The sequence below is a fragment of the Chiloscyllium plagiosum genome, unplaced genomic scaffold (genome assembly GCF_037043375.1).
Source record: "Chiloscyllium plagiosum isolate Xiang-an unplaced genomic scaffold, Cpla_swu_hap1 HiC_scaffold_16, whole genome shotgun sequence".
NCBI classification, from domain to species: Eukaryota; Metazoa; Chordata; class Chondrichthyes; order Orectolobiformes; family Hemiscylliidae; genus Chiloscyllium; species Chiloscyllium plagiosum.
The window spans coordinates 85,935,366-85,948,063 of NW_028270154.1; the positions used below are offsets into that span (position 1 = coordinate 85,935,366).

Here is a 12,698-nt window from a genome sequence, read left to right on the forward strand (position 1 = left end):
GAGGGGGTAGACAGTGAATCTGGTATATGGGTATATACAGGAAAACCAATTCATCTGGTGTTTAAATCCAGAATGAGGGGCAGCATTTAGATTTGATGCAGCCATATACATATAGTGAAAATGTAGAATCCTGCATGCCAAAATGTTGAGATGTCTGAAAATGTTAGCACTGTGCTAAGCAATATCTGTCAGACATGGCTGTTAGGGGATCTGGAACAAAGACAGTTAAATGTAGTTGGAGGTACAAATTAACCATAATCTAATTGAATGGAAGAAAAGGCACAAGGAGTTATTTAGCCTACTTCTACACCATTCAAATCCAAATCAAAGATTGAGTAATGAGTTTTTTTTTCCCCAAATGAGTTGATAACCTAACAGTGGGAATCAGTCTCATGGTCTTTCAAGCCGATTGCAAGACCAAAAAGCAATACTTAAAAAATGGTGCTGTCTTATGAATGCACTTCAAAGTAACAGGAATCAAGAGTTACTTGTGCTTAAGAAATGTACCTAACTTTGATCATTCTTTCTTCCCTTCCCATAACATAAAATGAAAATTTACATCCTTAAACAGGCTTGTGTACATTTTAACATTAAGCTATTTTTTTTTTTAAACTGACGTTTGTTTTTGAGCAAGTAGTTCAATAAACAAGCCACAACCTTGGCCTTGCTAGAGATTCACCTTCATCAGCTGAAAATTGGAAATTTTCTTTATCCATACCTTTTTCTTCATTGCCATTGATTGATCCGTTGCCAACAATATCAACAATTTCTGTAGAGCCCCAGCTTCTATCGCCTCAATCTGAACTTTTGGGTTGCTAACAAAAAATCAGAAACAGTTTTAACATAAGATAGATTCTCAAATCCTGTTGCATTAAGGGAAATATTTGCATGATCAGAGTACTGAAAAGTAGACTGGAGATCATTTATACAAATTACATAGAAGTTCTTGATAAATAGCATAGATTTATTAGGCTGGAAAAATACAATGCGTCACAAAACAAGTTTGGTAAGAAATCCAGGGTCAAAGTAGTTAAAGGTAAGCACATAATATATACAGTGCAGAGTGATAATGCAGTCTCCACTGGTACACTTAGAGGCCTTACCAGAAGAGCTAGAATATATCACCTCCACATTTTGAAAGGAAACCCAAATTTAAAAAGTTGATTTTCATTAGACATTGGCCCCTTTAAACAAAAGAGGTTGTACATTAGTTAATTTGTTCATTATTTCTTGTTTACTTGAAAGAACATGCACAAATAGTGGAATCTTGATCTCAGCTTGTCTCAAAAGGGCTTTGCAGCTCAAAATACATTTAAAAAAAAAGTGTAGAGAAATGCATCTGCAAATTTGTACACTGGAAGGTTACAGAAAATAGCTGAAAATGTGTTGTTGGAAAAGCGCAGCAGGTCAGGCAGCATCCAAGGAACAGGAGAATCGACGTTTCGGGCATAAACCTGAAGAAGGGCTTATGCCCGAAACGTCGATTCTCCTGTTCCTTGGATGCTGCCTGACCTGCTGCGCTTTTCCAGCAACACATTTTCAGCTCTGATCTCCAGCATCTGCAGCCCTCACTTACAGAAAATAGCATTAAGAATAATAACTAAATCACTTATTTTATAGTGGTGTTGGTTCAGTGATAAATAAGGACCAGAATATCAGAGAGGACCATCCATCCTTCCCCAAATATAGCACAATATATTGTACATTTGAGAGAGAATAGGCAGGCCTCTATTTGACTTTACAACCTAAAAAACATATTTCAGTAATTCCCCCAGTACAGAACGATCATCAGCTTGATCATTTAATCAAACCTCAGGAATGAACCTCAAACTCATAACCTAACATGAGGGGAGAATGCTACAACTGAACCAAGGCAGATGATTTACTGGCAAAATACAGTGTTTCAAGTACATATATCTTAATGGTGAGAATTAATTTATTTGTGGCAAAGATAACTCAGTGAATTACTCACCATTATAATTTGATGCAGACTTAATACCTTTGTGAATCTGCACTCAGCTAGTCAAGCATTTGTGACATTTATATTGTTAAAGCCAATGAAAGCTGCTGTCAGTTAGGCCTGATACTTAATGGCACAAGGACGTTTGTAAAATGATGATAAACGCCAAAGGAAATAAACAGTCTCACCATAGAGTCAGAGATGTACAGCATGGAAACAGACCCTTCGGTAAACCCGTCCATGCCGACCTAGATATCCCAACCCAATCTAGTCTCACCTGCTTGCACCCTGCCCATATCCCTCCAAACCCTTCCTATTCATATACCCATTCAAATTCCTCTTAAATGTTGCAATTGTACTAGCCTCCACCACTTCCTTTGGCAGCTCATTCCATACCCGTACCACCCTCCGTGTGAAAAAGTTGCCCCATAGGTCTCTTATCTTTCCCCGCTCATCCTAAACCTATGCCCTCTAGTTCTGGACTCCCTGAGCCCAGGGAAAAGACTTTGCTTATTTACCCTATCCATGCCCCTCAATTTTGTAAACCTCTATAAGGTCACGCCTTAGCCTCAGACGCTCCAGGGAAAACAGTCCCAGTCTGTTCAGCCTCTCCCTATAGCTCAAATCCTCCAACCCTGGCAACATCCTTGTAAATCTTTTCTGAACCCTTTCAAGTTTCACAATATCTTTCCGATAGGAAGGAGACCAGAATTGCATGCAATATTCCAACAGTGGCCTAACCAATGTCCTGTACAGCTGCAACATGGCCTCCCAACTCCTGTACTCAATACTCTGACCAATAAAGGAAAGCATACCAAACGCCTTCTTCACTATCCTATCTACCCGCGACTCCACTTTCAAGGAGCTATGAACCTGCACTCCAAGGTCTCTTTGTTCAGCAACACTCCCTAGGACCTTACCATTAAGTGTATAAGTCCTGCTAAGATTTGCTTTCCCAAAATGCAGCACCTTGCATTTATCTGAATTAAACTCCATCTGCCACTTCTCAGCCCACTGGCCCATCTGGTCAAGATCCTGTTGTAATCTGAGGTAACCCTCTTCGCTGTCCACTACACCTCCAATTTTGGTGTCATCTGCAAACTTACTAACTGTACATCGTTGCTGGCATCCAAATCATTTATGTAAATGACAAAAAGTAGGGGACCCAGCACCAATCCTTGTGGCACTCCACTGGTCACAGGCCTCCAGTCTGAAAACCAACCCTCCACCACCACCCTTCGTCTTCTACCTTTGAGCCAGTTCTGTATCCAAATGGCTAGTTCTCCCTGTATTCCATGAGATCTAACCTTGCTAATCAGTCTCCCATGGGAAATCTTGTCAAACGCCTTAGTGAAGTCCATATGGATCACATCTATCGCTCTGCCCTCATCAATCCTCTGTTACTTCCTCAAAAAACTCAATCAAGTTTGGGAGACATGATTTCCCACTCACAAAGCCATGTTGACTATCCCTAATCAGTCCTTGCCTTTCCAAATACATGTACAACCTCAGGATTCCCTCGAACAACTTGCCCACCACCGAGGTCAGACTCACTGGTCTATAGTTCCCTGGCTTGTCCTTACCACCCTTCTTAAACAGTGGCACCACGTTTGCCAACCCCCAGTCTTCTGGCATCTCATCTATGACTATTAATGATACAAATATCTCAGCAAGAGGCCCAGCAATCATTTCTCGAGCTTCCCACAGAGTTCTCAGGTACACCTGATCAGGTCTGGGGATTTATCCACCTTTAACTGTTTCAAGACATCCAGCACTTCCTCCTCTGTAATCTCGACATTTTGCAAGAGGTCACCATCTATTTCCCTATATCTTCCATATCCTTTTCCACAGTAAATACTGATGCAAAATACTCATTCAGTATGTCCCCCATTTTCTGCGGCTCCACACAAAGGCCGCCTTGCTGATCTTTGAGGGGCCGTATTCTCTCCCTAGTTACTCTTTTGTCCTTAATATATTTGTAAAAACACAAACTAGGTTAGATATTTTTTTGAAAAGATTAAAGAACTTTTATCAATCTCAAATTTGAAGAGTTCACTGTTTTCTTTTGTTGCTACCTCCATTTTTCTCCATCTTTGAACTACACGAGTATAGAAGATAAACCTCTGGCTGTGTCAGTGTTCCCAGAGAACCCCACTGATTTCCAGAATTACTGGCTCAAAAAAATTAGAGCAGCTGAGTAAAGATTTATTTCTTAAGCTGTGGGATGTCTAGTCCAACCAAATTATTGGCCAATATTGTTAAGCAGGAAATACTCAGATCTGAGGAGAGTAAAATAATTAACATTTTCAGGTGATGAGAAGTCCTTAATAGCAAACATCAACTAAGTTCTTTCTTTATAAATGCTGCAACACCTGGCAAATATTTCACTTTTATGCTATTTTTAAGCTATGAAGTCTGCTTCTAGTCGGGTTTCGCATGTTTCCCCCAGTGATGCCCAATGTAAAGCTCAGAGATTGTCGAGTGTTGGAGTAAGACTACCTATGGAGAGGGAGTGGTGAACAACTGAAAAATGAGTGAAGGGGAGAGATGCAGCACTGCAGCCGTTGCTACATCGGTGCTCATGGCCCCAAAGATTTCGGGTTGCAACCCTAGCTAGGATCCTGACCGCCTCCCCCACCCAATTTGAGAAGATGACCAACAGAGGTGCTTGAATAGTTCTATTTTACATGAAGTTTGCTGTAGTTGCATTCTGTAGACAGTACGTCCCTCCAAGATTTCAACAGACAAGTCATTACCCAGAGAGTGCAGATCCCAGCACAAAGGCAGCATGCTCCTGAATACGGGGTTCGGTGGCATTTAGTGCCTTGATCACAAGTTGCAACCCCCCAATGGACATCAGATGTTGGGCATTGTCCACCTAGGAATAACCATAATACAAAATGTCAAGTCTCCCTTCCAATTCCCAACAGTCATGTGACACACAAACTTTTGCCAGTACCTGATGGACATAGTATTCCAGGTCATATAGAGCAGCAACCTTATCCTCCAGTGTCGCACCGGAGCTGTTGAATTTGCTGACAAGTTTATTGATTATTTCCATATCAGTCTCCATTACCACATTCATGGCTTCAAAATCTGCCATCAGTTCTTTGATTGGGCGGAATGTCTCACGTAGCTTCTCCTGATGACCCTCAAAAAGAAACATGACATAAACGTGGACTTTACTGTAGCTCTAAGCACAAATTCCTCTCCCAACCCCACTCCCCTTCAAAGAAAAACCTGTTCAACTAAATTTTTAGTCAGCTGTTTCAAGGCATATTTTGGTTCACTGTAGAATTTTGTCTCAGACTGTCAAGGACTTTAGAACACTATGTTAATGTCAGAGTAATATTCAATGTTCATTATGCATTTGGGATAAAATACAGGTTTAGTCCATTTCAGCAGTACTACTGACAGTACATTTCAATGAAAGTCAATGTAAACCTCAAAATATTCATATTTCCTAGAATGGGTCACCCCATTCAGCTGTTTGTTCACCCACTTCCTCATATGTACTCCTAACACTGACAGTGGCACAGCCACTTAAATGCCTAACTAAAGACCACCTCCCATATCTTCAAGCATTTTGTCCAAGTTGGGGACATCAAGCATAGCAAGCAAAAACAATAGAATCACTGGCAGTCTCCCAATAGGTTCCTGGGGAAAGGGAAAGGGTCCTCCGGTGTGGTTGATCCAGGGCATGCACCTCAGCTAGAACATACCCTTGTTTCCATACAACTCAGTAGAAAGTGTCCTCTCCTTCATACTGCAGCCCCAGCAGTAGCCCCCTCCAACAGTGGCACTGCTGAGCATCCAGTTCAGATTAGGTTGAAACTCTGGAGGGCACATTCAACCTCCTTTGGATGGTGACCCAAATAACAAATGCCACCTCTGCTTTCTGCTGGGGATGTGGTTAACTCCTGCTTTCAATCCCAGCAGCAAGGGTTCGCAAATGGAGAAAAATTCAGCCCATAGCATTTTTCACTCCCAAAAGTCAGAAAATAGTGGCAAAGCTTATTTCTGTTTCAACCACAATAGCAAAATGATAAAGCTTAGTTAGATTTGTTTTTTTTTAAATATAGCTAATCAAGCATAAAAACAAAAAGGAAGGGTGGATAGAATTTCAGCTTGGGAAGACATTTATATGTCAGTTGAGCTGAACACAAACATTTGGCTTTTGCAGGCAGTTTGAATAAGGACAAAGTGTGATCACAAGAATAAATGCTCAATTTCAAAAGAAGACAGACAGAAATTGTAGGCAGAGTAATTGCAGAATTCACTGTTCATGAAACAAAGTGTAAGAAATTTTCAATGATGTACTCAATTGAACTATTTACACATACTGATGAATCGCAAGATCTTTTTGCTGGGATACTTTGGTTGAATCCATTCTAAAATGTGCCTTACCTCCTCAGTCTGTGTATTGCTTTCTAGTTTCATTAACTTCAAAGCCTTTTTCAACTCCTCAGCGGTGAAGGATTTAGAATCCAGATTAACCATTCCATGTCTGAAAAGGACAAAACTAGATGAGTGGGCAGGAGTCCTAATGCCCTGTTACACTAGCTATAAGTAAAATGGCATGCACAATTTCTGAGACCAAGCTATGTTTCCCACCCAACTCCAGATAATTTGAGAGGGTTCTGCTAAATTCAAGTGAGGCCCAGAAATGAGACCTCATGCTCAACTCACTGCAAGGGATTAGGAGAAAAATTGGGGTTTCCTCCCGGGCCATCTGTTCCAACTGCTCGTACAGCTTTGGGTGCAATTTCCCGCAAGAAAGAAAGAAAGATTGCAAGAAGTTACAGGATCCCTAATTTTACTTTTGTTCACCAAAAGCAAGACTTTTATCTCTGTGCAAAGTTCCTACAGTACCTGGTTCCTTGCTTCCAGTATTTCAAACCAGTCTTCCCAGTCTCACCATCTGGTATCTTTGCCTCATTCTTTCCAGTTTCCAAGTTTAATCTAACATGTAGCCCTGCAGGAATTGCCTGACCTGTGCAGAAAAAAAAAACAGAAGAATATTGATTACACAAGGTGGTGTGGTGTGGGGGTGGGGTGTGGAGGGGAAGAGGCGGGGGAGGGGGGGGGGCAGGGGAGAAGAATTCCTGGGATTACGCACTTTTCCTGTGCTATAGTTCTAGTGGAACCCTGATGTGCAGGTTGACTGTATGGTTCTAGTTCGCAGTTTATTGTTACACTTCATTGTGATAGTGTGCTGGAAATCAAGCCCCACTATTTTGACAAAAAAGTTACAGATTTTGAGAAATGTATGCAAGAAATCTGATATTTGCCCATCTTTTACACCAGGTTGGCAAGGAAGTTTTCTGTAGTTAACACAAATTACTACATGAAGTGTACACTCTAGCTGCAGGTAAACAATTACGAATAGCTGGCATTTAATTCTAGTTGAAACTCTAATCCGTTAAAACTTGACCTTACACAAAATAATTAACATTTTCAGGTGATGAGAAGTCCTTAATAGCAAACATCAACTAAGTTCTTTCTTTATAAAGGCTGCAACACCTGGCAAAAATAAACATGCATGTTATAGATAGAGGGAAAACTCAAAAGCAGTTCAGTGGTCTGTTCACAGGCTCTGCTGAGATTATTTTTGTTCTGATCAGAACGCTGGTTCTTTTTGATCATCCTCCTTTGGAGGCCTTCACTTGTTTACAGGAGAGACTAGGCGGCTAGTTCACACTCATATGGAAAGGTCTCTGATTTATCAGTTAAATGAAAGAAACTGCTGTTTCTTTAAGCTGAGTGACTTTTACTGCAGACAGCAAAGAGCTCCTGAGCTGCTGGAGATCTGCTGGCTTCTGAAATACATGGACTACTAAGGAGAATCCTGCTGTCATTGTGGACTAGGTAAAGTCTATAAAGGGTGAATTACACCAAAATATTCTCATAGCTACCTCAGGAGGTTTTAATCAAACAATCCCAACAATTGGATTTTCACAGCTGGGAAGGCTTGCTGGGCCCTATTTGGTACCAAAAGATAATTTAAGTTTATTTCAGCTTAATTTGATTTACCGTAATTATGTTCATAGTACTTATTTTGAAGGGCTCTGTTGCAGTTCCTTTTACTAGAGGCAAACAGTCCAGCTCTAGTCCTATAGGTTTACTCTGTGCTCAGTTCCACTGAGTACCGGTAAGTAACATGATCACAAAGGAATTATCCATGTAGCTGCCTGACACCATACAACAATGAGCTGCCCAAACAGTTGGATGTTACCCAAGTGGCAAAAAATTGTTCATATCTGTTACTGAGGCAAGCAAAGCAAAAAAGGAAATTGGACTGGAGTGGGAGAAAGTGAGAAAGGGATCAAAAGGATTAGTAGGGGAGTTACCTGGTTTAACTACCTGCCAATCATTGGTTGGGTAAAAGACCTCCATGTCCTCAGGGTCCAGATCATCCTCCACTGTTGCTTCCTCTTTACTCTCACCAACATTTTCTTCAGTGTGTTCCAGCACAGTAAGAGCAGACACTTGCTAGAAACAAAATTAGTTGGAGGTATTAGACAAGTCAGTTCTTTCTCCAGTTCTCCAAAGATGCCGCAAGAGGATTTGTTGGCAAGTATCAGGTTAAAAAGCCTCGAATTTAAGGAAACAGAACCTGGCATCCTGCTCCTTCAGTGCCAGAGGGTTTCTCATTGGCAAACAAGCTTGGAGAGCCTACCTTCCTTTACTGGACGGGCTATGAATTTGTCATGATGTGGAAGTGCTGCTGTTGGACAAGGTCAAAAGTCACTTGACACCAGGTTATAGTCCAACAGGTTTATTGGAAATCACAAATCATCCAGTTAATGAGCCAGTTCAAGGGGGAAAACAAAATTACTAATGAATGAAGGTTCCCTCTGATTCTCCATTTTAGACTAAGTCCTGAAGCCCATAGTATATCCTGCCCAAAGTCTTAACTGAGAATAAAAGCACAGGTTACAAATTCATTAGCTCAATAGAAGATGAAACAGCATTTTCAGAAAACAAAAGATGTTCTGATTTCTTTCATTGCTTGCTTTTATACCTTCATCCATGAATTTGGATTTGAGACACAGACTAGTGAAAAGCATGGGGTTTCTTAATGAAGCACTGTTACATACAAAGACTAAAAATACATGGTGTTCAGAGATCTAACAGATTCTAATCTTACTATTACATTATTTAAAAAGACTACTCCATAAACATCACTGCGTAATGTCAGTGGGCCTACTCCACCTTTCTCTGCACGCATTTCTAACATTCACAAGGTTAGACTTCAGGTTTCTGCCCCGCACTCCACGTGTTTCTCTCTCTCTAACTCTGCTCACTGTGTTCTATTTATGGCCCATGGAGGAACAATTGTGCGATATCACAAAGTTGCACTTGGCCTAAAGCCCTTACACAACATAAATATCCACAGAGGGAAATAAAAAGCAAAAGTATGTACAGATCTAATAGTATATCCAAATGTGTTTTTAAAAAAACTACCAGAAAAATATTAATGCCTTTCCTGGTATAACTTTCACTTTAAGTTCCCTTGCTTAAGTGGAATCTAATTAAGAGTTTACAGTGCAAAACTACAGGACCAAAACACAAGAGAACTATCACCATACTGAAAGTGGACATCATTTAATGAACTCTACTCCAACTCCACCACACAGGTATTATATTTCTGACATTCCATAGTTTAGGAGAAATACATATTTACCTCCTTTGTATAAACTTTCAGTTTATTGAAACTCACTTAATCCTTAAATCAAAGTACAGATTGAAACTGCATGCCAGGATGTGAACATATTTTTAAGCTGACAGTTGGTGTACTTTTGAGCAAGTTTTGCATTGTAGGTGTCAGTCTTCAGACAAAACTTGGAACTGTCTGTTCCAATGGAACTAAAAATATCCGAAGGGATTGTTTGAAGGGGTGGTGGTTTTCCTGGAGTCTTATCAAACCATTGTTCTTTTGCATTACTCTGTGCTACTAATTTGTCATGATGTGAAAGTGCTGGTGTTGGACTGGGTTGGACAAGGTTAAAAAAAAAATAGCATGACACCAGGTTATAGTCCAACAGGTTTATTTGAAATCACAAGCTTTCAGAGCTTTGCCCCTTCTTCAAGTGCTAGTGTATTAATATTTGTTGTACCAGTCACTCCCCAAAAAGGAATTAGCCAGATATGTACAGATGTTTAAAACAAATTCACAACAAATATAACATATCACATGTATATATGGCTATTTAGCAAAATTGACTAGATAGCTAGCATGGGTTCAGAACAACACTAACAATTTGGGTTTAATTTCCATTAAAGATTTTGGACTTGCCTCAGAGTGGAAAATAGCAAGACAATGAACTAATAGCCTGCCTTCAGGGGAATGATAGGGGATGGATGGACGGACAGATATACTACATAGATTTGTCTATAACTTTCCAAGACTTACATTTTTCTACACAGGAAAACCACATTCAGATCAAGCTCCATTCCAATCCAACTTTATTCCCCCAGAATCCAGCTAAATCTCATTGACTTTCTTACCTGCTGTTGCCTGTTCTCACTCCAACAGTAATTCAAAAGGTGCACAGAAATCAGGAACAAGACCAGGTTCAGACAACCAAGCTTCATTGTGAGAACTTCTACAATCTGTTGTGCAAATAATGCAGGGTTGTGAAAACATACAAACTTAAAATTACATGAACCATGTTATCAAACCATTGACTCAAAATCACCCCTTTTCATTTAGCTACCATACAGGTTCCCTACTGCATGTTTTTCCCCAATCACATCACCACCATTCTTGCTGGCAAAACTAGTATTTTGTTCATCTCTAGTTACCCCAAAATGCAGATATAACCAAGTGTAGTAAAGTTGGTAGTTAAGAGTCAAGGGAGCTGAAAATGCTCAGCAGGTCAGGCAGCATCCAAGGAGCAGGAGAATCGACGTTTCGGGCTTGAGCCCTTCTTCAGGAAAGAGTCAAGCATGTTGGTATGAGATGATAAGGGTCTCATAACCAGATAAGAATAGTGGCAAACTTAAAGAATATCAATGAACTCATGATTTGTAAAGAAATGATATTGCTGCCCAGACAATGGGACTAGTTAGTCCAGAAATTATGACTGGGACATCAGCACGGAGAATATCGGGATTTTAAATAGAATTCAGCAGCGGAGAAGACAGAATGTGGGGAAGAGAATTGGAGGGCGAGGAGAGAGAATGGAATGTTGGGGACAGAGTGGAGGGAGTGAGGAGAGACTGGGGAGAGACTTGGAGCATGTGGTGGGTAAGTTGTTAGAGGGTATTCTGCAAGACAAGATCTACAAACATTTGGAGGGGCAAGAACCTATTTGGGACACTCGGCATGGCTTTGTGTGGGAAAGAGATACAAAAGATTCCAGAGGGAAAATGTTTTCACACTGGGGGTGGAGTGTGTCTGGAGTGCCAGAGGTAATTATGGAGCCCAATACAGTTTTGTCATTTAAGAAACATTGGGGCAGGTATGTGGACCGGGGCCAAATACAGGCAAACGGGATTAAAGTCATGGCATAAACTTAGCAGCATGGACAAGTTGGGCCAAAGGGCCCGTTTTTCTGCTGTAAAGCTCTATGAATCTAATCTCAATTTTATAGCATTCTAATATGATCACATTAAACCAAAATGAAAAGCTTGAAACTGTAAATCATTTCCCCCCAAAAGCATTGTATTCATGTTCTGTGCATTTGGCTAGAACTCTGAATTATTTGTTTAATCATTGTGTTCCAAAACACTTTTGCAGTGTGAATGATCGGACATTAGGGCAAGATTTCACACAATACAGTACAAGAGTCTGGATCACTCGAGTATAGGTAATTTTGAGTACAACGCATTCACCTCTAGCTCACGGCAAATACTCGTTGAAATCAAGAAACTTTCACTTAGGAATAAGAACCACGTTTTATAACAACATCGCATTCACCATCCAGCAATCCTGCCTTGTTTAATTCACCAGCCCCTCACTGCTATCTCCTTGAATCCCCCTCACTTTATACCCTGTCCTCAAATCACCAGTAGGAAGGAGGTTAGTGTAATCTTGCTTCCCCCTCTCCTTCACTTTACCCTGTCCCTGTGCGCTCATTTCCCTCTCTGCTGCTGTCTTTTGGCTTCCCCCCTCCTTCACTTTACCCTGTCCTCTCATCTCCCTCTCTGCTGCTGTCTTCTTGCTTCCCCCCTCCTTCACTTTACCCTGTCCCTGTCCTCTCATCTCCCTCTCTGCTGCTGTCTTCTTGCTCCCTCCCTTTCACTTTGACCTGCCCCTGTGCGCTTATGTCTCTGTCTCTTCGCTTTCCCTTTCACTTCAGTCCATCCCTGTGAAGTCACTTCTCTCTCCCTTTACTTTATCCCGTTTTATGCACTCACCTCCCGCTGAGCTCCTGTCTCTTTACTTCCCTTCTCTCAGTTACTCGCCACCACCAGTTCCTGCTGATGACTTGGTTTCCTCTGGAACAGCCACGTCCTTTGGCATAGTTACCAGGCAGCCAATCACAGCATTTGCATGCTCGCTGATGCAATAATTTAAAGGGATAGCACCTTAAAGGGACCCTGACCAGTCTGCAAACACCACTTCATGGGAGCAAATTTCCTGGGTGACCTATGCAAGACTGCACCGACTGCCTCTCCCTCCCTCCCTCTCTCTCTCTCTCTCTCTATAAATACTTTTTTCCTTTGAAAGAACTTTATCTGGATTATTTCAGCAGATTTCAGGGAATGTTTGCAAAGAGCTGAGAAATGC

At 41.0% G+C, this 12,698-nt stretch overlaps 1 protein-coding gene across 2 annotated transcripts in view; it reads right to left on the reverse strand.

Moving 5' to 3' along the window:
- sil1 (SIL1 nucleotide exchange factor) overlaps window positions 1-12,408 on the reverse strand; it is a 14,678-nt gene extending 2,270 nt beyond the window's left edge. Inside the window, exons 1-8 of one of the 2 annotated variants that reach the window (XM_087995496.1) lie at window positions 12,326-12,408; window positions 10,472-10,576; window positions 8,311-8,452; window positions 6,833-6,953; window positions 6,368-6,467; window positions 4,920-5,102; window positions 4,717-4,838; window positions 719-815 (exon numbers count right to left, since the gene is read on the reverse strand). In XM_087995496.1, coding sequence (XP_087851622.1) covers window positions 719-815; window positions 4,717-4,838; window positions 4,920-5,102; window positions 6,368-6,467; window positions 6,833-6,953; window positions 8,311-8,452; window positions 10,472-10,558 — 852 coding nt within the window. In that variant the 5' untranslated portion in view covers window positions 10,559-10,576; window positions 12,326-12,408. Of the gene's footprint in view, window positions 1-718; window positions 816-4,716; window positions 4,839-4,919; window positions 5,112-6,367; window positions 6,468-6,832; window positions 6,954-8,310; window positions 8,453-10,471; window positions 10,577-12,325 lie in introns of both variants that reach the window. The other variant, XM_087995494.1, reaches the window with a different exon arrangement.
- Window positions 12,409-12,698: the final 290 nt, after the last annotated feature.